Raw genomic sequence first — 27,842 nt, 5'->3', positions numbered from 1 at the left:
ATCTATATATTATATAAATATATATATATATATATTTGATCCTGATGTATAACTTAAAACTCAAAAATTCTAAATTGACTATTAAATTTTTTAGACATTTTAAATTTATTCAAATTTTTTAACAGACCCCGAATGTTTTTATTTTTAATTTTTTTTTTTATTCACCTTTTCCTCTCCTTACATTTTATTTGTTGTATAATTAATAATTTATATTTATATTATTTTTATGCTGTTAAATATTTTTTGCAGAATTGTAATAAAAAATCTGATCATGCGAATATATTGTATTGAACTTTGAAATAAAGTATTAAAAAAAAATAGCAGACAGGAAGATGATATGACGTCAATGAAATATTGATAATTCTGGGATATTTATGCATGAAAACAAGGCCCACAAGTAACGTTTAAACATTAAACAATTGACTGACGGCACACACTGCCATCATTTGATGCTTTCATGCTGAGTTAAAATAGAAAATAGTCCTAAGTAGACAAACACACCTGTGCACACAGAGAAAGATGTCATCAGGAATAAAGGCAATAATATAACATAAGACCCATAAGTAGAAGGGGGAAATTGTTTATTATCAAAAATATGTAAAAATGTAAACAAACAGTTGATATCTGAGCTGACTCCTTAATGGGCCTTTTGTGCATCTCTAAAGTGTGTTAATCAGAGCAGGTTGGTAGGAAAAGCAGGCTGTCCCTGTCTTTGAAGACATTCAGATATTTTTACACTCTAGTGACTGTCTTTATGGAGCCATAAAGAGGACACTCACTGAAAAATCAATTCGATGATCTGCCATGACATGATCTCACTGATCTACAGGGATGTTTATTGCTCAGAGTAACACCATGCATGTCGCATACCTGATTATATGAACAGTGTTGGTAAGGTGGCCGCTTCCTTAACACAAAGTACTGCATGGTACAAGCGTCTTCGAAGTCATACTTTATACGATTAAATACATTTTCTTTGTGTAGTCATTAACAACAGTAATTGTCTCAAAAAAAGAGCTCCACAACAAAGATAATAAATGAAAACTTCCAACATTAAAACAAGGAGAAGCAAATGCACCACACAGTAATGATGAGAGCAAACAGTTTAAAATATTTGATGATATGTTCATATTGTTGAGAAATCAAACGTCTACGTAAAACACTTCGAGGAACATGACGGCACCAACTTCCCCATCACGTTCCCTCCGTGTGTGTGTATGTTGTCTCTAGATGACATTTTCCTGAGTTTTATCAGTCCTCCACTTTGTTGCCTTGTTGCTCCTCAAAATAAAGGTAGAGGGTAGGAAGAGCACGCAGCCAGTCCGCACATGTTCTTTCCTCGCTCTATCAAAAAATATCTGTGGGAATAAAAAAGAGAGATGTCCGTGATCACTGGAAGCTGTAACAAGTCATCACACTGAAACACACACGCAGGCTATATTTACCCGTCCATTCCCCAGGCTGTGCCCCAAGAGTTCTTCACGATCCAATACGGCGTGCCGTTCTCTTCAGCGCCGTAACCCACAGCCAGGACTGCATGATTCACCATGTCTGGTGTGCTCTTACACTGGGTGCTAAACAGAAAACACACCGATGCTTTTAGATCAATATAGTACATGTCTTTTGCAGGGTGAGTGGGCTGCATCTTGCCGATGCAAAGATTGTAGCCTGTTTCTGTAGATAAATTCATGTTCCAAGACAGATCCATGAAACAGAGAACTAATATTAGCACAGCTGTGATAGAGAGGACAAAAAGTTGAGTGAAGTGAATCACTCATCATAACTATAGGCACCATAACAAATGAGCCATCAGACCATCACAGTGGTCGACTTATGAATAGCTCCTTATTAGGGACGGACATGTTTCAAGCCAGCAGGCCGTGTGATGAAAGGCTCGGTAACAGAGTACGTTTATTCCGGTCACTAAACTCGTCTGACACCAATAGTGAAGCAAACAGGTCGGCAGAGTGGTGCCACGGCACTAAATCCAACTAAAGTCTGAAATGTATGAAGGTGCAAGCAGTTTTCTGTCACATCCTGCCAACAGCCATCAACTAAGATTTTGCAGATTTCACTGGTCGCCTTGTTAGTCCCATAATCCTCTTTCATGGATTAATCCCATTATTGTATTATAAATGTTTCCATGGTGCAGAAGGGACGGAAACATGGCTAGAGCTGCAACGATTTATCAATTAGTCAACTATTAAATTAGTCGGCAATTATTTTGATAAATGACTAATCGTTTTGAGTAATTTCTTTAAGAAAAAGAGTAAAAATTCTCTGATTCCAACTTCTTATATATGAATATTTTCTGGTTTATTCACTGCTCTAAAATGAATATCTTTGAGTTGTGGACAAAACAAGACATTTGAGGACGTCATCTTGGGCTTTGAGAAACACTGATCGTCATTTTTCACCATTTTCTTACATTTTATAGACGAAACAACTAATCGATTAATCGAGAAAATAATCGACAGATTAATCGATAATGAAAATAATCGTTAGTTGGCCACACACACAGTCCTATGAATACTTCTAACCACACGTTATTTGTGAACAACAATAAATACATAAGTACTTGTTGACTTATTGAAGTCCTTTAGCTCACCTGGTGTAAACACCTTCTTTGTAGTGCATAAAATCAGCTGTGACCTCAAAGCCAAAGGACACAGGGTTGAGTCGGGCCACGGCATCAACCATGGCCTTTTCATCATACTGTGGATGGACAAATGTACAGATATTTTAATACAAAAATGAACAGAAAAATGCAGTTAGGAGGTAAAATTATTATAGTGTGCGTAACATGTTGGTAATCCAGTATATCAGACTGTAACTGTGAGTAATCACAGTCACACAATTATAAGAAATTAATTTGCCTATGACAAAATAGCTGCTTTTGTCTCTTCCTCTTATCACGTTACCAACAAAGTCATGGTTAACTGTACCTGACCCAGCAGTAACGTCTTTAAGGACACAATTTCTTGCACAATGTAACTTCACATAATACATTCTCGTTCACTCACACTTGTTATGTTGACAACATCCAGGACAAAAGCAGCTGCAAGTGAAGGCTCAAAATTGCAAGAGTCATCCTAAGACAGGAAAGACAAAATAAATCATACATTGAGAATTTCTTTTACATAAAAAGAAAATTACAGAGAGACATTACTCCAGAAAAGTCCTACATAGCCTTTGTAGGGATAGTCCTCCTCTGTCATAAGACCGTTGTTGTATTTGATGTACTCAAACGCCTGGCTGGGGAGGCCACTGAAACAAACCAGATAGTGTTTAATTGGTTGAAGCCTTAAACAAAAGTATTCTTGTTATTACTGTATCTTATAACATCTTATATGATATAGATATTACTAAAAAAACTAACAACTAATGACAACAACAAATCTGTGTTACTTACCCCATGCATCCATAATTGTTGAAGTCTTTGGCACAGTCGATCAGCTGCTGCTCCGACTGATACAGAAAGAAAACTGCATTATGCTTTTATACCAGTGGTTCCCAACCTATTTCCTTAAGGGACCCCTTTTTTAACATTGACTAAACTGACGACCCCTGATTAAGTGACATATTTTATGGATATTTCCTATTATATTCAGAGTATAACAATAACATGACAGAACAACTGTGCAAATTAACCCAAATAGTGAACGCAATAACTGCAGGAAGTTTGTTTAGTTCCTGTGAATATTGCATCAGAGATGAGTTTTCCTGTTATGTTTAGGAACTTTTAATACAATTCTCTGTCTGTATTATGTGGGGTTTTTTTTATTCTAACAATAATAAATACTTTATAGGCTTGTCTTCTTGTCCCTGATGCTTAACCATTGTTCTATCAGCTTTTTGTTTGTTTTAACTGCGTACTTTTCTAATGCAGGACGAGGCTGTTTAGCAGAGAGGGAAGGCTTTGTGAATATAACTTGTGTTCTCTTCACCGTGCCCTTATCCTGTTTATATCTTAAATAATAATCCAAACTTATATCCATACTTAAAAATAACAATTTCATTTAGTTTTCTTCACAGAAATGAATGAAATGCTGACATAAAGGACAACTGAATATTTGTTTTTACACCCCTTAAAATCAAGAAGGCCTTGCAACCCCCTGTGAAGCTTTGGCGACCCCTAGTGGGAGTCAGGACCTTCAGGTTGGGAACCACTGTTTTATACAGAGCAATAATACTGTACAACAGTTAATACTGCATTCAAAGAACCAGACAAACCACCAAAATCAAACAGTAAAACTGCAAGTACATCTTCTAAATTATCCTTGTGAGAAAGTGCCACGTGTGAGATCTATTAGATGAATGAGTTGAGTACTGAATAACAGTCAGACAGATCTCACCAGAGGTATCAGCTTCCCGGTAGCGATCGCATTCACCGACTCCAGACAGCCAGTAGTAGAGAAGGTCCAACAGCTTCCACAGTGACCCTAAAGACGCAAACACAACATAACTCAAACAACTGGTAATTCACTTATGTTAAAGTGGAACTCCACTAATTGTTTTAACATGAAGGTCAATTGCTTGTGAAAACAGAATAATGTGTTCTGTGTCTCTGGTTGTAAAGTCATTTAAACTGTTTTTTTCTGCTGTCTTTGTCACGTTATCATCACATTTCCTCTTAAATTAGTGAAAAGCAACATGAATAAATAATGTAACTATATGTGTGATTCATGTAACCATGTAGTTGTAAATGAAACATGAGTTGCTTTTACTTTTTCAGTGCTCACATTTAAATCAAAGTAGTTTAAACAGGAAACAATGAGTGTTCATGTCTTGCACAATACAGCCATTGCAATGGCTACTGATGAGGTTTTGCTTGACAAAAACACTGTCAAATGAGGTACAAGACACTACATTGTCCAAATTCTTGTCATCCAGATTCTCCCTCTAGATTGTGGTGTTATTAGCACCACATTAGGATACCTGGTTCTTCACGGGAGTCACAACGTTGCCCTTCATCCTCCAGTCTACAGACTCGGGATAAGGACCAGCCCTGCCGACATGACCTCCGTTAGTAGCTGAGCAGTTCTACAAGAGACCAGAATCAGGAGATTGTAATAAGTACATATATAAAAGCACCAGCTGTGTGTTGTATTATAAAACGTACCGTACCTGAGGCTCAGTCAAAAGGAACAATTTCCTAAATTCCTCAAATGTCTTGTCCGAGAACTGATTCAGGCCCACTAGATATTAAATGAAAAACACTGTGAGAACATGCATACCTTTCATAACCATATTATAACATATTGCATTTTTAAAAGGGAGCTGACAGTGCACCCTCTGTGCTAACAATCTATACATTACACATTATGGGCAGAACTGTACTGTACTTGTGAACGAGTGGTTCCCGGCATTATGACGATCAATTTCCCTCTTATTCTCCGTGAATATGCGCAGCCGGTGGTGATACTCCTCAGCGTCATAAACGTTGTTGTGCTGCAAAAAGGGAAATTTAACAGCAAATACAAAGGAGAGAATTGAGTTTTTAAAAACCTCTTATCAAAGAATTCAAAATAAAACAATTCATAAGCATGTGAAGTATAAATGTTCAGTTATTACCTGTGACATCCACTGTTTGAACTGATATTCCTCTGATGGGACACAGAATGAAGCTTCAGTTAATAAAGCAGCCTAATAATCAACATTTCAAACATTCACATTTATTCCTGAAGTCCTTTATGATGAGGGAGATGTAACTAAGTACTTTATCTACTTGTGCTTGACTTCATGCTACTAGGATTACTACAGTCCACTACAATTCAGAGGGTATTTGTAATTTTCACTCCGTGCTATTTATCTGGCAGCTGTTACTTTACAGATTAAGATTTTACATACAAAACATATTATGATTTTATAAACTATAATGCATTGTCATACATTAAACTATCCAATTAAACAGTTACATGAGCACCACATCAACCAAATTCAATAGTAAAATGATACTTATGCACATTAATGAATCAGTAGCATACGAATTATCCCATAATATAGCATAACACTAACTGGGGCCATTTTCTCCATTATGGGTATTTTTACTTTTAATACTTTATTTGGCTACTTCTACTTAACCCTCATCCTGCCAAACTATTTAACATACAAGGACTACCCTTAATAGATCCATGCTAGAAGAATAAACTACTGTTAGAAACAACTATCATAGCAAACTTATTTCTTCTCAATACATTAGGCTATTAGTTATGTAATTAATGTCATCTGAAGAAAAGAAAAAACTGATATTTTTATAGTTATATTAAATAGATATATTTTAGGAAGTTAATTTGCATATTGTGTAAAATGCAAATAGACAGAGCACATGAGTAAATCTGTGTCTGCTCCATCTGTATCTGTCTCCTTCATCATGATAGTAGTGTGTGATACTTTAAATTAGGACCCATGGCAAACATATTATCTATTCTATTTTATCTTTTAAAACTGCATAGGGTCTATTGGTGCCAATACATTAGTCTTTTTTAAAAAGCACAAATTAAAACAGAAAACAATGATATGAAGTCATTAGAAAACAAAGTCGTGAAAAATTGCAATGATAGAGTTATAAGCACCTGTGAGATATGACAAAAAGTAGACCTCTGTCCATGAATATATTATGTCTATGCTGAAATGGCATGCAATGTGGAATGGATATTTTAGTGCGACTGTTGTCAGTCGGATATATAAGTTAAATGTTTGTTGTAACCTGTGATTGCTCTGCACTCCCTGCCCCTTTTTTTCTTTTCTTATTATTTAGTTAGTTATTTTTCCTTTCCTTCTTGGTATCGACATGTTATGTGTGTGTACATGTATGTATAATTAAAAAAAAAAAAAAAAAAAAAATTACATAAATAAAAATAAAAATAAAAAAATAAAATAAATAAGCGAGCTTAATATTTATTGCACCACAAAAAAAATACATCTTCTACTGTAGCCATTAATATTCTGGTTGTGTCGACACTTGTTGTCTGCTTTTAAATTAGTTTCAAAGAGATAGCCTAACCTACTGTAAGCGACAGCGACTAACATTTTGCAGCAAACTAATAAAACAAAGTGTTTACTTACCTTCTGGTAAAATTAACGGTGTTAAAAGTACTAAACTAAAAAAGGTGGTGAAGAACCAAACAACAGCCAGCTCCATACTTCCCCTGCAGACTGCAACCTCCAACTAGCTGTGACTGAGAGAGTCACATGAGTCGGATATTTTAGAATGTAACACCCCCTCCCTTTGTCCCCCCTCTTTGATCTTCCCCCCAGTAAAGCTACAGTGTAACACAAATGTGGCAGCCTTGAAGACACTTTTCCCCCTGAGAAAGAATAGATTTATTAACAAGAGGTAATCAGGAAAGAATACACTTTTATACAAAACTGGAAATACTACTCAAGCTGTTGAAATAGACTGAAAGATAATCCTCATACCACTGGGTATATTGCTCACTGCAAACATCTGATGTGCCTGTTGGGAGGGTAAAGATTCATGTGCAAGGGTGGGGTTTAAATACAGTACACATACTGTTCTAGATATAGATCTGATTTGAACACGTGAAAGTGGTACATGCCTGCCACTTAAGCGTTAGGTGTTTTTTCTATACAAAGCCTGTAAAAAATACCTATAAATATTCCAAGAATAAGCACAATATTACTATAGTTCCTGCTAACACGTCGGAATAGACAGGATACAGAATGTGTTACACTTATAAGTTGTTTTCAACATTTGCTTTTAAAGTATCATACACAGAAAAGTTATTACAGAGTTGAACGATCATAAGGATAACACATTTCGAGGGATATGTTTTTTTTTTAAACACATTGCACGTTAGGAAATGCATCAGACTGCCTGTACACGATATTGTACACAGCAAATATTTCTGCTTCATTGGCAAATCGTAGAACAAAATAGTTTACATACTTTTGTATATAATCCATTTCATGATTAAGGCAAAACCATAATGCACTGGCCAAAGAAGATTAGCCGTAAAAACTATGCTCTTGCTGTCTGAGTGAAGCTGGGAATTTGACTTCCTGAAGTGGCTCAATATTGGTTACATCTGCTACATACACTGCCCGGTGCTTATACCGTATATACATCATGTTGCCCACCAGGGGAATAAGGTGATGATAAGCAAAGCATAAAAACACATCTCTCCAAACTGAAAACTCGTGTGTCCCAGCTCATTCAGAAATCAGAAGGTAATCTTGTTTCAGTTTTGACTCACAACACATCCAGATCTCTAATCTTTGTCAATCAGTGGCTACATAAAACATTAGAGCACATGATTCAACTCTAGCCACCACAGCAGTCCCACTTTTCACCACTTTATTCTCTGATAAGAAAGGTTTTCAAAAGTGTCTCCATTTCAAAACTTTAAAGTTTGAATCCTTAAGATTTTTTTTTTTTTTTTTTTTTTTTAAATCAAACCCCATTTTTGAAAGGTGTTCAGCGTTCTTTCTGCAATAGCCATTCCACGTATTTACATTCAATAATTAGTCGTTTTCAGTGTTTGTGGCGGAGTCCGCCATTCCCACGCTGGATTCAAATCAACCAGGACTGAAATCTTAAAGGTATAATATGTAACTGTTGTCAGTTGGTGTTTGTAAACAACACACAGCATTCAAAGTTGGCCACACCTTGAGCCGAGAGGGAGAGAGAGAGAGAGCAGCGATGGTTGAGCGAGCTATAGAGTGACTGAAGAGAGGGAGCGGCGTTACTGAGAACAAAGCAGCGAATCGGAGAAATAAAACGTTATTGTCTGATTGTTTCCCAATGGTTACGTTCTAAAACACAATTAAACCCACAACTAACTCCGCACAACTCTGCATAGTCCTGCGGGAAGGTGCCGAGCTGCTGGGTTTTGAATTAATGCAGGCTTCCTGTGGTTCAGCGCTGCTCTCGTCAAACTACAGACGCACACCGATCATAGCTGCACTCACAGCACAGAGAGGAGCAGTGGGATCACTGGAACACATGCACATAACACAACCCGTTCTCATCCATCAAATACGGACGCTTTGTATATGGAGACTTGTGCCTTGGTATCAGAAGCCGAGGGCCGTGACACAGCAGCGATATTTGACCACCTGAATGGGCTGCACAGCCTGTGCGCTGTTATTGGCTGGGGGTTGAAACCCCCACGTGGGGCACAAAGGCTGTTTGCAGACGCCCAGAAGCGTCCAAAGTAAATCAAAATAATAAGAAAAGAGGAAATACAGGCAGAGGGCTGCAGGGTCTCTGCAGAAACAAACACCGCCACACACTTCTAGTGTCAGTGATGATTGAGAGGGATTATTTTTGTATCAGCCTATACATTGTTTTTTATGAAATTCTTGCATATTATACCTTTAAGGATTACACAACTTTGAATTAACGATCATGCAGCTAGCTGATTAGAAGATATTTGTATTACTTTTAGCCTTTAAGATCTACACTTGCGGACAAATAGGCTGAATAAATGGCTGCTGTAATCAGGCAGAATGTGTGTGTATGGGGACTTTGACATCTGAGCAAAAAAGTGGGAGTTGATCATCATGTGTCGAATGTGACCACCACCTTTTTTATACTGCACATTCCCAATAGGATGTGACTAAATATCTTGTCTGTATACTCTCTCATCTGTTTATTCCGCAGTTGAAAATAACTATTATCATAAAATGGTATTTAAGACGAGAAATAACATAAATACTCTGTAACTATATAAATAAAACCTCTCTGGGCTTCTACTCAGTCTCTAATAACGATTATACACAACGAGTCCATTGGGGAGCACATACTAGAAGGGCACAGCCTACTGTGTCTAATACAAATAATAATATATGTACATTATGATATATTGTTCCTGTACACTCCATTACACTGGCTGCATCACCGCCTGGTATTGCAGTTGCACCGCCCTCAACCGTACGGCTCTACAGAGGGTGGTGAAAACTGCTCAGCACATAACCAGGACGGAGCCGCCGTCCATGGAGGACCTCTACACCCAGCGGTGCAGGAAGAAGGCCAACAGGATAAACAGGGACACCAAACACCCCAGAACCACACCGGGGACAGCTTCAGCCCGCAGGCCGTAAGACTTGAGCTCGTCACTATTGTTATTTTACCTTTATAGACTCTTACTTACTGTTTCAAATCTGTTTACATCTCTGTATGTATTTATTACTTCTCATTATGCATACACAGTTACTAGATCCCTGTTTACATTAAAGTTTATTCATTTTGCAATTAGTGTTTACCACAAATATATATTATTTCATTTTATATGTTATATTTTATCCCTATATTTTAACTTCTGCACTATTTTGTCTTAGATTTTGTTAATTTTGTGTGATTTTATTTTTATACATATTTATTGAGCATTGTTAGAGGGAGCCTGAGATTTAAGAATTTCATTGTCAACGGCTGCTTCTCTGTAATTGTTGTGCATATGTCAATAAAGAACTTGAAAGTTGATCCATGTGAGGGTTGAGAGAGAGAGAGAGAGAGACGGAGATCCTCTTCATGTTGAAGTTTTGGGCTCGATCCTCAGAGACGCATCATACAGACTCTCCTCGTCCAGCGCATTACTACAGTCCAGCAAGTACTTTGCAACCTAAAGCAATAATGAACACAGAAAACAGTTAAAATTTGTGCCCCGAGATGCCATACATATCTGGAACAAACAGAATTGTAAGCTGTAGAAAACATATAATATACTGAGCGAATGTGATTATATTGTTCTTCATAGCCAATAATCAAAAACACATTTTAAACATTTTAATCTTGCCTCCTACTTGAAGCCACTTTATTCAGCTTAAATAGAAAAAAATAAAATAAATTTGCTGATTTTTATAATTTATACTTGAAAAGACTCAATCAACCAATATTGAGTACTGATATTGCAATACTAGTCAAGTAATACCTCCAAACAAGTAATTAAAGTCTTGAAAAAGTATAAAATAAACAATTAAACAATACCTCACCTTTGATTGATAATCGATCTTGTAAGCCGTTTGCTGAAATTGCCGTATTTCTCTGATAATGTGAGAAATCTGGAGACAAATGAAATTAAAACAATGTAAGGCAGAAACAATATAAAGTGTGTGTAATTGTGTGTACTCGAGCACACTGGTGTTCATTACCATTCTCATCTTAGAGAAGTTGACCAGGCTGTCCTCGGTGTAGTTGGGTGTTCCCTCCTCAATGAAGGCCAGGTCAGTCAGGTACATTCCCAGGTAGGGAACACAGGGAGGGTCGCAGCTGAGGACAAGAGGAGGGTTACATATAGTATAGAGTAGAGCTGTCAACGTTAACTCGATAATAACGCGTTGACACAAAATCAATTGATCTTTTCTGAGGTTGTAGCAGGCTCAGTTTTAGAGTTAGAGTGAAGATACTGGTATGATAAATGAAACTACAAGTCCATTGGAGCCAAGCATGTCATACTAGCTTGTCGTGAAGGAGGCTAAATAACGCTCCAAACTCACAAAATTTTGGCGAGGAAAATCTTTCATGGCCATTTTCAAAGGGGTCCCTTGACCTCTGACCTCAAGATATACGAGTGAAAATGGGTTCTATGGGTACCCACGAGTCCCCCCCCTTACAGACATGCCCACTTCATGATAATCACATGCAGTTTGGGGCAAGTCATAGTCAAGTCAGCACACTGACACACTGACAGCTGTTGTTGCCTGTTGGGCTGCAGTTTGCCATGTTATGATTTGAGCATATTTTTTATGCTAAATGCGGTACATGTGAAGGTTTCTGGACAATATTTGTCATTGTTTTGTGTTGTTAATTGATTTCCAATAATAAATATATACATACATTTGCATAAAGCAAGCATATTCGCCCACTCTCATGTTGATAAGAGTATTAAATACTTGACAAATCTCCCTTTAAGGTACATGTTGAACAGATAAAAAAGTGTGATTGCAATTAATCACGATTAACTATGGACAATCATGCGATTATCGCGATTAATCATTTAAATCTATTGATAGCCCTAATATAGAGATATAGTACACAAACATAAAGAGGAATATATAAAACTCCTCCACCACAGTGTGTGAGCAGCAGAGGAGAGTGTAAAGTTGTAAGCACTTACTTCTTCAGCGCTTCTCTCAGGTTTTTGAATCGTCCCTCTGACGACACCAGCTTCTGTAACTTGTCAATCACAGTCTTTGTCTAGAAAATGGATCAAAGCAAAACTGTTATTACCAGCAGCCAAAATGTAATTAAAATCTTCTCAATCTTTATCAAAGTTTATGAACTGAGGACAATGCTATTCAAAATGACCATTATCAGCATCTCTAAGAGCATGTTGACTTTAAAAAATTAAAGTTTGAAATGCTCACTGTGGCTGGAGGAAAAAAGCTTGAAGGTACAGTTTGTCAGAAACATCTGATACCTGCTTGGAGACTTTGAGCCAGGTCCTCTTGAGGCGGAAGATGGAGCTGCGGTTGAGAGAGGATGTGATCTCCAGCATGGCGTTGTAGTTGTGGAGGCAGCGACAGATGTCAGCCACGGCCACCCATTTCTCGATCACCGCCACTCGCATGTTGACATCGTCCCACTGCAGGATCTCTGTGGCGATCCTGTTGCTGATCTGACAAAAAAAGAGAATAATACATGGTGATAATAATGACTATAATCTATCTATCTATCTATCTATATCTATCATACACATTTATCTTTTAATTCACAAATCCAGAGTAAACACATACATCGTTGAAATGCTTGGTTGTTTTCATAATGTAGGGAGTTCTCTCGTTCTTGTCGTTCTTCATCCAGCCTTGACCAAAGAACTCCCTGTTGAAAAAAAGTATTTTTTCAAATAATCAACAATGAAAAACACACCAACATTCACTTTGTGTATGTTTCTCTTCACCCTCCCACTCAGCCTTTATATATTTTTTGTCGTATAGACCAAGTGCTTGTGCGCATACATGCATGTACACGTGTATGCGTATGTGCACTCACTCGTATGGGATGACCTTGAAGACCAGGTGGTCCAGCAGTGTGAGTTGCTCAGCTATCTCCAGGGCAGAGTGGCTCTCAAACGGCTCAGTCTTACAGTCCTCCAAGACCTGACACACAGACACAAACACAAACACAATGAAAAGCATTATCACAACTAAAGCTCAAATCATTTCGATAGGATGCATGGTCATTTCAAGAAGTAAGAGTTTTTTTGTACTGAAAAGGCTTCTGTATTCTCTCTCTCTCACCATCTGTGTGATCTCTTCCAGCGAGACCTGGTTGTCTCCAGGGTCCTCCTGAGTGAGAGTCCTACATGCAAGCAGAGAAAAGTGCTATTATTTGATAGTGTTTTCCACAATTGCCATGACCTGAGTAGACATAAATGGATTTGACCTGTCCAAAAGTGCCCAACTTGACCCAGCACACTGGGTATTACTTTATCTATTTGTTCAGTTTGGGCTACAGGCACTTCCGCTGAAGCTAGAGGCTTCAGCTCCTCAGGTCGCCGGAATAGGGGGGACGAGAATTTCAGGTGTTATGGTAATAAAGTGATAACGTCTAAGCAAGATATTACGGTCATAGAACATTGACGATAATGTCTAAACCTATGTCGTCTAACATGTTGGACCTTTGTCCAATCATAATCAAGATCGCAGTTAGGTGCGCCTTGCCAAGTGCGCCGGGACCACGCCAACCTGGCACAAGCTGGGATCAGAACACAATATTAGAGGTGGGTGCATTAGATGCTGTGACAATCATAGCCAACCACACTCACTACTTTCACCTCTTTTAATTACAGAGCTTTCCCCGTCATGATGCACTGACAGTTTGGGAATCCTGTAGAGCCTCAGAGGAAACTTATTATTGTCTGGGACTTGGGATGGAAATTATATTAAAGTTTAGTTTTGAACCCAAACAATCTCTGTCACATCAAGGTTTCTGTGTTCCAGTTTTGCCATGCTGTCCCAATGTACAGTGTGAAACTGCTGCTCAGAAGTAAAGGTGAAAAGTGCAGATGGTGTCCGCTACTGCCTTCAACACCTGGTCATGGCGCCATGTGTACTGTATATCCAGTTGTTGGCATCAGAAATACTTTTGCAGAAGTTTTTTTCTACAGGAAGCTGACAAACAGATGTGTCATATATGACTGTATGTGTGATCAAGCGATGATAAACCAACCTGATAATGTTGGCAGCTGCCTTTCTTTCCTGTGTCAAGAGCTCTGGGTCATGCATCACCTCCTCCAGGAAGCTAATTGTCCGCATCTTCAGCTCTGTGTTCAGCTCAAAGTCCTGAGGACCAACACAGGAACAACAGCAGAGTCATTACAGAACAGAAGTGTTGCTATTCTTCCACAAAGGAAATAGAATTGAAACAAAGGAAACGATAGAAGGAAAGGTGAAGTGTACCTGCGAGTGTTTGGAGACCCAGTGACGCAGCACATTTAGGACTCTGTTTGTTGCAGCTCTCCTGATAACAAACTCTTTGTCCCCATTCCTCTGGTCTGTAGGAAAACCTGGAACAAGGTTTAACAAAGTTACACTCAAACTAAATTCCCACACCAAAGAGCAATCAGCTGTGTATCTACATACTGATTACTTCCTTTACATCTTACAGTTTATTTGAATATTTAGAGACTATTAAACTGTTCACAACTGGTCAAACATAAAATATGTATGTATGTTAATATAAATTCATGTATCCTCCTCATTCTTTAGAGAGACTTTACTCTTGCTGTGCAATGTTCTTTAATGTTACAATACTATCAGTCAGTGGTTTCCAACCTGGGTGTCCAGGCCCCACTTGGGGTTGCCAAAGCTACACAGGGGGTTGCGACACCTTCTTGATTTTAAGGGATGTAAGACAAACTTTTAAAAAAATATATACAGTTGGCCTATTTATTTTATTCATTTCTGTGAAGAAAACTAAATTAAATTGTTATATTTAAAGTTTGGATTATTATTTAAGATATAAACAGGATAAGGGCATGATGAAGACCTGAACACAAGCTATATTCAAAGAGCCTCCCCTCTCTGCTAAACAACCTCGCCCTGCATTAGAAAAGTACGCAGTTAAAACAACCAAAGAGCTGATAGCACAATGGTCAAGTGTAAGGGAGAAAAAAACACTGAATTTGTAAAAAAAAAAGTTTATTAAGTAGGTTAGATTTTTAAAAATAAATATATAATACAGAGAATTGCATTTAAAAGTCAGGAAAACTCATCTCTGATGCAATATTCACAGGAAATAATCTGCTCAAAATTCATCCAAATCGCTCGTTTTACACAAACTTCCTGCAGTTATTGCATTCACTATTTGGGTTAATCGTACAGTTTATTGGTTGTTCTGTCCTGTTATTGTTATGCATTGAATACAATATAAAATATCCCTAAAATATGTCACTTGGTCATCATTAGGGATGTGATGTGGAGAAAGCTAACATATCACAGTAACCTGACATACAAGGAATTTGAACTAGGCAGTATTATCCCAAAACAAGTGAATTACAGTTGATAACTTTTCATTACAGCTTTGCCACATGCCGAAAAAACACCTACAGTTATATCAATGAAAGAAAGAAAAAAATTCAGGTGGTAAAATTATTTTTGTTTGTTTCTTAATACAAGATTGAATATAAAACCAGTTTACAAAAGACAGTTAATATCACTGAAACAGGTGCCTAAATGATGCCATGGAGGCCCCCTGGTGGTCATGAGGCATACAACTGCTTATGATAATCTAATGTATGTCACTATGGCTGAACCAGAAATTAACTGTTTACGAAGTCGACTGGTGTCTAATCGAGGAGTTTTTTCACGCGACTGACCTGTGCTGGCGAGCGACATACGACGGTACTTCTCCTTGGTTGGCGTGCCTTCGTTGGCACCAGCGGTGGCGATGGCGAAGGCCGAGGCGGCAGAAAGGGCACTGCGGTTATTGTCCAGCTCCCGGCAAGATGACACCACCATGCCATTGTTGAAGGAAAACAGGGAAAACTCTACAAACAAAACAGAGATACTTTTATGAGATCATTACTCTTCATTATTGTTATCAAAAGGTTAAAGGATACTTCCACTAAATTCAGAATTTTTTTTTTGACAAACACCGATGTTACAACCCTTTCAGTGAACATTTCCGAGAATCTGACAAGATTAGGCTGAAACGGAAATTGAGGGTGGCTCATCGGTTAGGTGATTAAAGGTAAGGTATTAAATACTATTTGTGTATAATCAAACTACGTTGTTGACCAGTGGAGGGCAACAGAGAGCTAAAACAGACCCAGCACAGTGTGTCCTGCAGCTCGTGGCAGTGACGGTGTACAGTCTGCCTCTCTGCCTCCCTCCCTTCCTCCGTTCAGCCGGGGGCGGTGTAGAAGAACATGCACATCGTTGCTAAGGTACAAGGTTTCCTTCCACCTACTCACACAAGGCACTGGCTTCCCTTGTATCCAGCACCGTGGGAAGAGAACACACTGGGGATGAATTGTGCCTGACTACCTACGGGGTGGATGCTCCCTCTCTGTGCGATACGGGGAGGGCCAGGAGGCTGTGGGTGGTTTTTATCAAGACCTTATTTGGCTATAGTTACGCTTGTCATATTCTGAAAAAAAAAAGTTTGCTATACAGTCCACTGCAGCAGGCTTTATTTAGCTCTATGAATTACTCTTCTCATCTCAACCTCTCAGCACTTCTCACATGCACAACCTGACTCTGCTGGATGGCAAAAATGGATCTGATGTTAAAAATTACACCGACACCTCATGTTGCCTTTGATATTATTAATTTCCACTGAAAACGTGATTCTGACCTAAAATGTACCTTTTTCTTCTATTCTGAGACAGCTGCCAGTTTCCCTGCTTTGTTGACATCTTTTAAAGGAACAGTGTGTAACATTTAAGGGGATTGATGGGCAGAAATGGAATATAATATTAACAAGTATGTTTTCATTAGTGTTTAATCACCTGAAAATAAGAATCATTGTGTTTTCTTTAGAATGAGCTGTTTGTATCTACATAGGGAGCAGGTCCTCTTCCACAGAGTTCGCCATGTTTCTACAGTAGCCAAGAATGGACAAATCAAACACTGGCACTAGAGAGAGCCTTTCACGTTTTTACGTTACCTGAAGGCCTCCGTAGTTGACACGCTTATGAAACTGCGGTAACGTGAGCCGCAGAGTGCAAAACCGTGGTACCACCAGCCCCCATCTGACTAACAACACGTTGAGGTTTTACTGGGGGTTATGGTTAATTTGAGAGCTTTAGAGGTGCTTGTAGATGGATTTTGTTACCTTTGGACAGAGCCAGGCTAGCTGTTTCCCCCTGTATCCAGTCTTTATGCTGAGATAACTTAACCAGCATGAGAATGGTATCTTCTCATCTAACTCTCTACAAGAAAGTGAATAAGTCGTACTATTGCTTTACGCTTGATACTTGTGTGTAGTCACTACTTTACTGTCACTGCTGGCTCTTGAACAGTCAGGAAATATCCTGCCTGACCTGTATATGAATGCCGGCTGGTGTTACTTCTGCTACAGGTCTTTTCAGTGCCGTTCAACTGGACAATTGCTCTTTTTTAATTTAATTTCATTTCAGTTTGACTGCTCATTTAATATTATCTGGTTTTAAATCATGTGATCTCTCAGGTGGAATGATGCATTCAAGTACTCATAGGCGATGTAACATATAAGAATAGCGGGCCTGTTAAATGTGCCTCATGTTACTAATGGTTCTTGTTATTGATTTGATTTATTATTATTGATTTTATTTTGTCATATTCTAATTGGCCAAGACACTCCACTGGCAAGTACTGTATGTCACTAGCGCTAAGCTACTGTAGTTTGCCAGCTCTTACATTCTCGCCAAGTTACTTAACGTACTTGCCAACACGTTTGTTTTTTAACTGGTGGGTTGGGATTCAAAAGTAGATCACAAGATAGATGTTCTAAAAGGGTCTCGGACATAGAAGCGCTTTAACGGGACACTGGGTCACAACACGGTGGTGGAAAGACAAACTCATACTGCACCAGAGTTTTTTGACTTGACGTTCTTAGGTGTTGATGGTGATTTGGGAGGAGACATTTCTGCTTCTGTTTCGTCATTCTGGCTTGGGTCCTCATCACATTCCTCTCTCACAGACAGATCTGGACATAAAAAAAAAGTGTTTCACAATCAAGAACAAAAACAGTAAAGAAGAAATGGATGGGCATAACTGCTGGGTTGGGCTTGGTGGTAGCTGGGAATGATGAGATTGGGCAAAGAAGACTGACAAATAATACTGTTTAAAGACACTTTTCTTTTACTTTAGACCTCTTACATATGTAAAATATATTCAGTACCACTTTAACCTTAATGGGATGAACAGTAAAAGTTGCTGAGTAGAGGATACATACAAGATATGAGCATGACAGTGGGCTTGTAAAAATGCTACCACGCTGCACGTGAACCTCATTAAAACTGAGCAAAACCCCTCGGACAGTGATCCTGACCTTGCTTGTTGGGGACAGACTCCTCAGCCTTGCCTTCGGTTTTGGCCTCTCCCTCATCGGGGATTTTGCTGGCCATGGTGCTGGACACGTAGAGCTTGTTGATGTCGAGGGTGGTCTTACTGAAGGGTGACATGGTGGAGTGCATGCTGCTTGCATAGCCATTGGGAGAACAGGTGAGCGCAGCCAGGTCCAGGGCTTTGCCCCCCGTGATGATGGGGATGTTGAGCGAGAGTTTGCGACGGCGGTTGGGCGAGGACGTCTTGGTGATGGAGAGGGGAGGAGGGGAGGAGAACTTGCGGCTGGCACGCGGCGACGTGGGTGGCTCACCGTAGAGGAGTTTGTTGTTCTGGCTGCTTGCAAAGAAAAGCTCCAAAGAACTGCAGAAGAGGAGGGAAAGAAAGACAGAAGGATGAACATTAAGAATCTTTCACTACTAAAAAAACAGCACTTTTGGGATTATCAGTAATTATTCCCAGTGACCTGAATAGGAAAGAGAGGAAAGGGAAGAAATGGTGATAATGGGGGTGCTTGGTGTCGGTACACAGAAGCAGAGAGGGAACACATTAACCACAGGGCTCTTCGGGAGCTCCTGCCTCTTTTATTTAAGCTACATTGTTTAAGACAGCATCCTCCTTGCACTGAGAGCCACCCCCTCTGAAGGCCTATAAATAGCATGTCAAGTGACAGTGTGGGAGGCACGGGTGCTGCCAACAGCAACCAGCCCAGGGGAGGCCCACAGAGACATGGGGAGAGAGAAACAGAGAGGAAAGGGGAGCCAGAGAGAGAGAGAGAGAGAGAGAGAGAGAGAGAAAGTGGGAGAAAGAGACAGAGGTGCAGTGCAAAAAAAAAAAAAGCAGGGGCAAAAACAGTGAGACGAAGAGGGAGGGGGCGAGAGAGGAGCAACATAGTGGATATGGATTCCACCACAGCGAAGGCTGCTGGCTGGGAGTGGGCGAATGGGAAGCCTCCAGCCCTGTATGGTGTTAGCTGCTGCAGCCATGTTGTGTCTCCTCGCCTAAATTTGCAAAACAGTCAAAAGAAAGGAGATGAGAATGGCAAATATGGAAATGGGGGAGGCTGAGAGGACGGAGGAGAGGGAGTCAAAAAGAAAATGAGAAAGCACAAAAAGCAAAGTGGAGAGTCAAGAGAGGACACAAGTAAAGCAGGAAAGAGGAAAAAACGAGAGCAGGAGAAGAGAGAGGAGTATAGGACAAAAAGAAGGAAGGAGAGAGGAGGAGAGGAGGAGAGGAGAGCAGGGTCTGGGTGCAAAACACCACCATCAATATTTAATACCGTAGAGCCGCTGCAGATGATGGGAGAAAGGGAGGGAGAGGGAGAGAGAGGGAGGGAGGGAGAAGATGAGGAGAGAGGGAGAGGGTGGGGTCCTGCAGCAGAGTGAAGGGTTGCCATGGTGACAGCGCAGCGGAGAGAGGAATGGTCAGACTCGTGGAAAGAAAAATAAAAGTGAGAGAACGGAAAAGGGTAAAAGAGAGGAATGAGGAAGAAGAGGAGGGGTTAGGGAGATGTGGGTGGACGCAAGGCAGGACCCAATTAACTGTGATGGTGGACAGAAGACAAGAGGAGTGGACGTGTTGGTGTGACCTCTCGTTGCCTCTCCTCTAGTCCCTTCTCACCTGGACGGGGTTGCTATGATAGCATGCTGCTTACAGACAGTCCACGTGAGAGCAAAGACAAATCCAGACACAGGGGAAGTCCCACCTTTTCACTGCACCATTACAGCACTGTTGCTGCGTCCTCAGGAGAAAAATGTGTTGAAATTTCAAACTTTGTTCCTTTTTTTAGTTGTTACGAGCTACATGGATTGGCCTCGCTGTGAGGTGCTCAGAGGAGTTTAATGTAACAAACCATTTTAGCTCTCCTACATAGAAACATTTCATGAAGAGGGACTACAGTAACTCTGAAGTAACTTAATCACAACACTGCTAGAGAGGTGGGCCATGTACAGGCCCTCTGTTTTAGCTTGAGATCGGCTGTTTCTGCTGGTTGAGACACTTTACCTGTTGTCATGCAGAGTCTAAGTTACAGCCATGCTTGCTGCCTATAGCTAGTGAGGCTATACGTAGGCACAGTGGTACTTTGAGCTAGTATGGTTACAGCGACAAATGCTAACATGCTGACGTTTGGCAGGTATAATCAGTGGGCAACTCCGTGGTCTGAGAAGTGAAGCCAATGTGGAAGTGCCTTAAATTTGCATTCTTTCTAATAGCCAGCAGGGGGCGACTCCTCTGGTTGCAAACAGAAGTCTGATTGTGTAAAAGTCTATGAGGAAATGAGCCTACTTCTCACTTGATTTATTACCTCAGTAAACATTGTAAAAATGAGTTTATGGTCTCTATCACTAGTTTCAAGTCTTCTTCAATACAGCATGATGTTCATTTAGTAAATTATGGTCCCATTTAGAGTCAAATAGACCATAAAGCAGGGTATGCTTTAGGGCTTTGCTACCTTGTGATTGACAGGTTGCTTCCACGACGTTGTCCGGTCTGGGAGTTGTCCGTGTTTTTGATTTACAACTTTAACCCTTTCATGGTGTGTTTTCAGTTTATGAAAGTTAATTATAACCTTTTTGCTCACCTAAAAATGTCTTATTCAGCATTCGGTTGTGCTTAGCTCCACCCTCTCGTGTCACCTCTGGTTGCAAAAGACCAAGATGGTGACGACTAAAATGCCAAACTCGAGGCTTCAAAACAGCAGTCCACAAACCAATGGGGGACTACGTCCACTTCTTATATACAGTCTATGGGTATAATGTGTACTATTTTTACCATCTTAGTTCAGCGTGTTAGCATGCTAACATTTGATACTTAGCTACAGCTGAGGCAGATGGGAATGTTAAAAGTTTTGCGAGTATTTGATAATAAAGTTTATTGAAACTGACCTGATGATGACGCTAAAAGAAAAGTCAGAGGATCATCAAAGTCAGTAAGATTCATCCTTTGGGGTCTATGCATATCTGTACAAAACTGTATGGTAATAAATGCAATAGTTTTAGAGATAAATGATATTTCATTCTGGATCAAGGTGGTGGACCAACTAACTGAGCTTCTAGCGTGGCTAAACAAGTGCTGCTAACTGGTATTCAGACTAATAGGACCCACCTTTGTAGCAGTGTTTGCAACTGTTACATCAACGTTAAAGGCATTTTTTATGAACTACAGCTGAAGACTACATTCCACAGATGAGGAATCAAAATCAGGCACACTGTACAGTAAATATGAGGTGACGAAATTGCATTTTCGTGTAATAAATGACCAAACAAATAAAACAATGTGTGTACACACACAGAGTAAGCAAAACAAAACATAAAACGTTGGGTTAGTGTGAAGATTTCATACCAGTGAACTCATAACTTAAACCTCTTGGAATCTCTGGGGATCACTCACCGTGCTGGGATGGCACTGATGGGCTTCTTGTAGATGCAGATGAGCTTGTCCAGCACTACGTCAGCGCTGGTGAAGACGCGGTAGGAGTGGAGGAAGGTGTTCAGGAAGTCGATGGAGAGGAAGCGCAGGTCGGTCAGCCTCTCCAACAAGCGTTCCACGCTGGCGTAGCGGATCTGCAGCACCTTGCAGGAGTTCATCATCTTGCTGAAGCGAATGTCCACATCATCGCAGTACAAGCTGGTGTCCGACCTGCGTTGGGGTTTAACTGAGGTTAGGAATGTGACTCGCAGGGATTTAGCTCCCAGGACTTACGCAGTCCACCTCCAGTCAGTGCACTTTTCTGGTCACGTGTGGGTCAGTTGGTAGAGCATTAACATTGCTATGGGTTTGGTAGTTTGTCCACTGGAAAAAACACTTACAAAACGATCAGAAAAGACTCATTTTAACTCTAAAAACTGATGCAGCCCACTGGGCTCTACAGACTGTAAGTGATTCGGGGAACTGGAAGGCTGGAAAGAGGCCACTGAATCATTCAATCAATTCAATCAATCATGTTTGTTTGAGTGTGTGTGTGTGTGTGTGTGTGTGTGTGTGTGCTCTTGTAATCTTTGAGAGGATCAATTTTAGACCTTAGCGTGAGGAGATTTTTGAAAATTAAAAACATGTCTGGTTTTCACTTGTTTCAATGGCTGTTTAAGGGTCTCATTAGATTTAGGTTGGGTTTAGGCATGTAGTTGTGATGGTTAAAGGGATAGTTTAGGTGTTTTGAAGTTGGGTTGTATGAGGTACCTATCCATAGTCAGTGTATTATCTACAGTAGATGATGGTCGACACGCCCCCAGTTTAGAGAAACAAACAGGAGTTACCGCTCGGAAGCAAAGCGATGTACTGCTGTGGACGGGGCCAGCAGCAAAACGTTTTTTAGCCACCTAAAAGAAAGGCTGATTTAAAAAATCAGTTTCAGTTTTCGTGTACACTATATTTAGAATATTTTTGCCGCTTTACTTTGCTGTGAGACGGCCCTTTCCAATGGCGAATTGAAGCCGCTGTATCCAGCTCTCGCCAAAGCCACCAGACTCCATTGAAAAAAAAATTTAATTTTACCTTGCAGAACACGGGGGTTGCTGGTCTACCGCTGCCTCAATCGGTTAGTTTGTTTGTGCTACTGTGTGACATTGGTGAATCCGAACTAACCAAGACACACAATAACACAAACTAACCGATTGAGGCAGCGGTAGACCAGCAACCCCCGTGTTCTGCGAGGTAAAATTACAGTTTTTTTCAATAGAGTCTGGTTGCTTTGGTGAGAGCATACATAACGGCTTCAGTTCCCTGTCGCAAACATAGACTGTCTGTCTTACGGCAAGGTAAAATGGTGAAAATATTCTAAATATCGTGTACACTTAAACTGATATTGACTTTTTTAGGTGGGCTTTTCTTTTAGGTGGCTAAAATACGTTTTGCTGCTGGCCCCGTCCACAGCAGTACTTTGCTTTGGTTCAGTTTGGTAATTCCTGTCTGCTTCTCTAAACTGGGGGCATGCTGACCGTCATCTACTGTAGATAATACACTGACTATGGATAAGTATCTCATACAACCCACTTCAAAACACACAAACTATCCCTTTAAGGATAGAGCATGGAGAATATGTTATGTCACTGGGAGTCCTCACAAGTATAGAAGTACAAACGTGTGAGAGTTAGGGCACACATGTTCATGCATTTGTCATGTATTTATGTAGTGCCAATGCCAATCTCTGTTTGTGCATGTATAATATACAGTATGTGCATTTCTGCGTGGTGTCAGACACTCACTTAATCATCTGTGGCACAGTGACTTTACTGTTTTCCTCGAAGGCGTTCATCATCAGACCGTTGCAGCGGATGTTGTCAATGCACTGTAAGGCAAGCAGACAGACAGAGAAAAGGCTCTCTGTGAGTGCAACAAAGCAAACCTGTGGACGACCGAAGTTTCTACCCCCTAACGGCCATAAGGCCTGCTCTGATCTAATCTTTGTAATGGTTACCTTCTGTCCTGAAATGTAACTCTATAGAGGAGGTGTCAGATGTTTGCAGCCTCATTCTTACCTCTAATTTTATGAGTTTAATTTTAACATAAACTCTCCCTCATCTAATGATACTTAAGTCAAATCAGCACTTCATTATCCTGCTGTGGGTCTGTTCAGTCTTTAATCACGCAGGTGAGGACGCTTACCTGGCTGATGTCGCTCGTCCACGCCGACTTCTCCTGTCGGGATGAAGCCACCAGGATGACGGTGAAGGGCTGGACGTCTTTGGGCTCCACCATCACTTTAAAGTCCAGGTGCTCTGAATCCTTTTGCTCCCCTTTGGCTGCAAGGCACAAATTTAACAACCTTAATTTTACAGGGAAAGATAAAATAAACTGAGAGCAAACACTTAAGCAAAGTTCAGTATTTTTTTTCTATTTGTGACTGAGTGTAGCTCAAAGCTCTGATGTCATACAGAGAATCTTGTCCTGGTGAGATACAGGGGGAAAAATGATCAACGCGCTCTGTAATAGGGAGTCCAGTTGTGATTTTCGTGGTCTTACCAATATTGACACACATTCTAGACATTCCCAGACGTGTATTGGGGTCAACATTGTTAAGTGTAAAAATTAGTAGTAAAGCTTTCCACGCTGACCTACAGAAACGTTACACTATACGAACAATTAAATCCCTACATTCATCTAAAGGCAGCAGCAGATTTCTATCTGCAGAGCACCGTGAAAGCACAACACTGTTATTCACGATGATCCATCGTGGTTTCCTTGATTAAATCATGTGCAACCAATACCGTTTCAACCAGTTAACAATTATGAACGTGACTGTTTTGGTTACATTTGTTGGTGCCGAGTCAAGAAACAATATCTTTGTAGGAAAAACAGTCTACAGGTCTCTCTGATTAGTCATGTGAACAGGATTATTATGGAGAATTGTATCCAAAGGGCTCAAAGAAACTATTTAACTCATCAGAAAAACAATGTTATTTATCTACAGTTTTATTGTACTGATTTATTATAAATGCTAGTTTTTTTTGCTATTCCTAACACAACAGTTACTGTAGTAGAGAAGTGGGTACTAGCAGTCAGGGTAACATTAGGGAAACACTCTGCACAAAATAGTACAATTTGAGTTTTGAGTTTTTGAGTTACAGTTTGTCTTTGGTAAAGTTTGCAAATATTCAGAGATGGTGATGCAGAGTCCAGTGGTTTATTGAGCTATATGCCCACAACTGTTCCTGTTTCCTTTGTGGAAATGTTCTCTGGGCTTTCACAAATGTGAAGAAATATAAAAAATGTATCAAACTGTTTGGCTGAAAAGTGTTTTTTTCTTATCATTCTGTATCTAGTCTTCGGCACATGGGACGACTGTTTTTGCAATACACTCCGTATTTTAGGAAAAAACAGTCGTCCCATGTGCCCAAATATTAGATATAGTATGATTACAAAATATCTGTACCTCAGAAACTACAAGTATTTGGTATCTATAAACTCATAAGTTGAATATCAAAGAAAAGCACACATATGCAGTTCCAATTATATGGAAAACATTTAATAAACACAATGGTGTGTTTTTCCTAATTTTTCAAAAATCCTGACTTTGACTATTAATTAAAATGTGATTTTTCATGCGATCTAAAAATGTCGAAGTTGTACTGTTAAATGCTTGCCTTTACTTTGGGCAACTCCGTATCAAATTTTAAGACTTTAGACCAATCAGAACAAATGTTGTGGCTTTTTTCCCCATCATACTAAATATAGTCTTTGGGCACAAATGATTTAACAGAAAAACTGCATAGTTTTATGTTTCAACTACTACATACAGTACATATAATACAAATTAAGGAACATTTGAATATATTGAACATAGTAACTTACACTCATCATCTGTCCCCTCTGCCTCCTCCATCAGTGTGCAGTCTATGAGCGAGACCGTGCCATTCTGTGACAGGGTTGAAAGGTCACAAGGTCACATACAGTTTGTTACCAGCTAATAGAAAAAAGATAAACTAATAATAATAATAATAATAATTATTATTATTATTATTATTATTATTATTATTATAAATGATAATTATCAAGTTACATCACATGTCAGTCTATGCTTCTTTTATGTACTTTTATTAAAAACAATTTAGAGTTTGATAATGTATCTACACACTTACACACACATGACTGACAAATGAAATTTTAAATAATGATACTACATACAGTAACAGTTGGGCAAAGTGCGAGGCTTTGTCAACCTTTTCATTTTCAATGTCTCACCCCTCAATCATGGAAATTGTAATTCCAAACTCCCAAATTGTTTGAATTAGCTCCTATCATTTTAGAGAGGTTTGATCTGTTGTGTAGGTTCATTTAAGAAAAAGTTAACCTCACTTTATCAGGTTGTATATTTATAGTATCAGGTCCTCTACTGTACCTTGGTGATGTGAAGTTTTCCCCCAGAGCCACGGGTACAGATGATGAGATGTTTGGAGAAGAGGAAACACTGTCGCTCGCCTTCTTTCTTCAGAGACAGAGAGCCCAGTCGGCCTCTCGTGATCTTCCCTTTCTCGCTCATCGGCACCTGGATCAGGGAACCTGTAGAGCATCACACGCAGGCACGCACCCACGCACAAGGAAACACATGAAATCTGACTTTGACCTTGATCTTGTAATTGTTGTTTAACCATCGAAAGCCTTTTATGGGAATAATTAATTGACACTCCCTCAGCTATTCCTGTAGCGCAAGGTCCACACACCCTTGTATAATCAGGTGTGGACAGTTAAAAGACAAATGCACAACATGTTTGCTCCTACTGTAGCTGTAAATTCACAGAGTAAAATGTGTGTGTAAACATTCACACTTCTGTTGTTTTTTAGTTTGCAGTTACAGTGAAATACATAACAGGCCTGTTTTTGTGCGTCACTATAGTCGATGATTTTATTCACATGTCTGCAGAGATGGAGGAAAGTGTTGAACATCTGTGTGAGCGTACATGTGATGCAGCACAACAGAAAAAGGCTGCAGAAGAGATGTGTGAGGATGGTGTTTAATGTATGTTGAAGAATTCATATTTAACTGTAATACATTCCTACTTTTGGATATGTTGTTTTGCACATTTAAGACTATGTGGGACAATAAAGTCGATCACAGGTGGTCGTGCTTATCGCTCTTCAATTTCATAATAACAGTACACATTGTGCATTTGTGTTTTGACTTGAAGTCATACTATACGCTCACTCATGCAACAGTTTCCATGAAGACACTATCACAAGGACTCCCAATGTTTTTAATGACTTCCAAAAGAAAATGTTGATTAACTGTCATAATATAAAGTATTTTCCAGTTAAAAACAGCTTTACATTTTGCAAGTTATGTTGCATGCAGTGTTTACGTATTACAGAAATGTGATTGGGATTTTTTTTCAGTAACGAGTAGTGTAAGGGATTAAAGTTTGAAACTCAATAATAACTTTACAGTTACTAATGTCAGTAACGCTTGTTACTTTGAAATTTAGAGGTCCGCTTGTTTGCTGTCTTACCAGGAGATAGATGGTGGGTTAATTATCAGTTTGGTCTCTCTGCGTTCAGCGGAGACTCTGGTACAAACAAATCTTTAACAATGAATCTTTAAACTGAACTGACTATTCCGAATCACCATTGTCACTGAACAAATCGGTAGCTTTTAGCGGTAGAACTCCCCTCACCGGTGACTGAGCACCGTTGTCAGCTCAGCTGTGATACACAGTGCGTTACTTCCTCGTTAAAAGTCTATTAAAAGACTGCGAAACAATCATAATCTGATAACTCTGTCATCAATAACAGGCTGCTAAGCTGTTAAACTTATGTACGGTGCTTGTGCAGCTAGTTTTGTATTGAACTGAACGTGACAGCTTGGACCAGAATCCGACTGAAAGTCACAGCGGTATGATCGGTGATGCGTTCACTTACTGACATATGCATTGAAGGGCATTTGAACAGTGACGCGT

At 39.6% G+C, this 27,842-nt stretch overlaps 2 protein-coding genes across 4 annotated transcripts in view; both read right to left on the bottom strand.

The window, feature by feature from the left end:
* Positions 1 to 546: 546 nt before the first annotated feature.
* LOC119481197 (pro-cathepsin H-like) lies at positions 547 to 7,224 on the bottom strand. Its single transcript, XM_037757921.1, has 12 exons — positions 7,069 to 7,224; positions 5,575 to 5,606; positions 5,346 to 5,451; positions 5,128 to 5,198; positions 4,939 to 5,043; positions 4,356 to 4,442; positions 3,413 to 3,468; positions 3,186 to 3,267; positions 3,024 to 3,092; positions 2,609 to 2,715; positions 1,446 to 1,574; positions 547 to 1,358 (listed from the first exon to the last, which is right to left on the bottom strand). The coding sequence occupies exons 1-12, from the start codon at positions 7,142 to 7,144 to the stop codon at positions 1,283 to 1,285; spliced, it is 996 nt and encodes a 331-aa protein (XP_037613849.1). The 5' UTR covers positions 7,145 to 7,224; the 3' UTR covers positions 547 to 1,282.
* An 83-nt stretch (positions 7,225 to 7,307) lies between these two features.
* The window catches only part of LOC119481013 (ras-specific guanine nucleotide-releasing factor 1-like), a 41,030-nt gene continuing 20,495 nt past the window's right edge, over positions 7,308 to 27,842 (bottom strand). For all 3 annotated transcript variants that reach the window (XM_037757695.1, XM_037757693.1, XM_037757694.1), the window contains 18 exons: positions 26,291 to 26,451; positions 25,744 to 25,807; positions 24,058 to 24,194; positions 23,658 to 23,740; positions 21,844 to 22,092; positions 18,440 to 18,816; positions 17,978 to 18,094; positions 15,783 to 15,953; positions 14,365 to 14,471; positions 14,135 to 14,247; positions 13,204 to 13,264; positions 12,956 to 13,062; positions 12,700 to 12,784; positions 12,384 to 12,581; positions 12,081 to 12,160; positions 11,116 to 11,233; positions 10,957 to 11,025; positions 7,308 to 10,586 (listed from right to left, as the gene is read on the bottom strand). In XM_037757695.1, the coding sequence (XP_037613623.1) occupies positions 10,494 to 10,586; positions 10,957 to 11,025; positions 11,116 to 11,233; positions 12,081 to 12,160; positions 12,384 to 12,581; positions 12,700 to 12,784; positions 12,956 to 13,062; positions 13,204 to 13,264; positions 14,135 to 14,247; positions 14,365 to 14,471; positions 15,783 to 15,953; positions 17,978 to 18,094; positions 18,440 to 18,816; positions 21,844 to 22,092; positions 23,658 to 23,740; positions 24,058 to 24,194; positions 25,744 to 25,807; positions 26,291 to 26,451 (2,390 nt within the window). In that variant the 3' untranslated portion in view covers positions 7,308 to 10,493. The remainder of the gene's footprint in view (positions 10,587 to 10,956; positions 11,026 to 11,115; positions 11,234 to 12,080; positions 12,161 to 12,383; positions 12,582 to 12,699; positions 12,785 to 12,955; positions 13,063 to 13,203; positions 13,265 to 14,134; positions 14,248 to 14,364; positions 14,472 to 15,782; positions 15,954 to 17,977; positions 18,095 to 18,439; positions 18,817 to 21,843; positions 22,093 to 23,657; positions 23,741 to 24,057; positions 24,195 to 25,743; positions 25,808 to 26,290; positions 26,452 to 27,842) is intronic.

Source organism: Sebastes umbrosus, chromosome 2, assembly GCF_015220745.1.
Source record: "Sebastes umbrosus isolate fSebUmb1 chromosome 2, fSebUmb1.pri, whole genome shotgun sequence".
NCBI classification, from domain to species: domain Eukaryota; kingdom Metazoa; phylum Chordata; class Actinopteri; order Perciformes; family Sebastidae; genus Sebastes; species Sebastes umbrosus.
The sequence above is the reverse complement of the archived record's forward strand: the minus strand, read 5'-3'. Positions and strand labels throughout refer to the sequence as shown.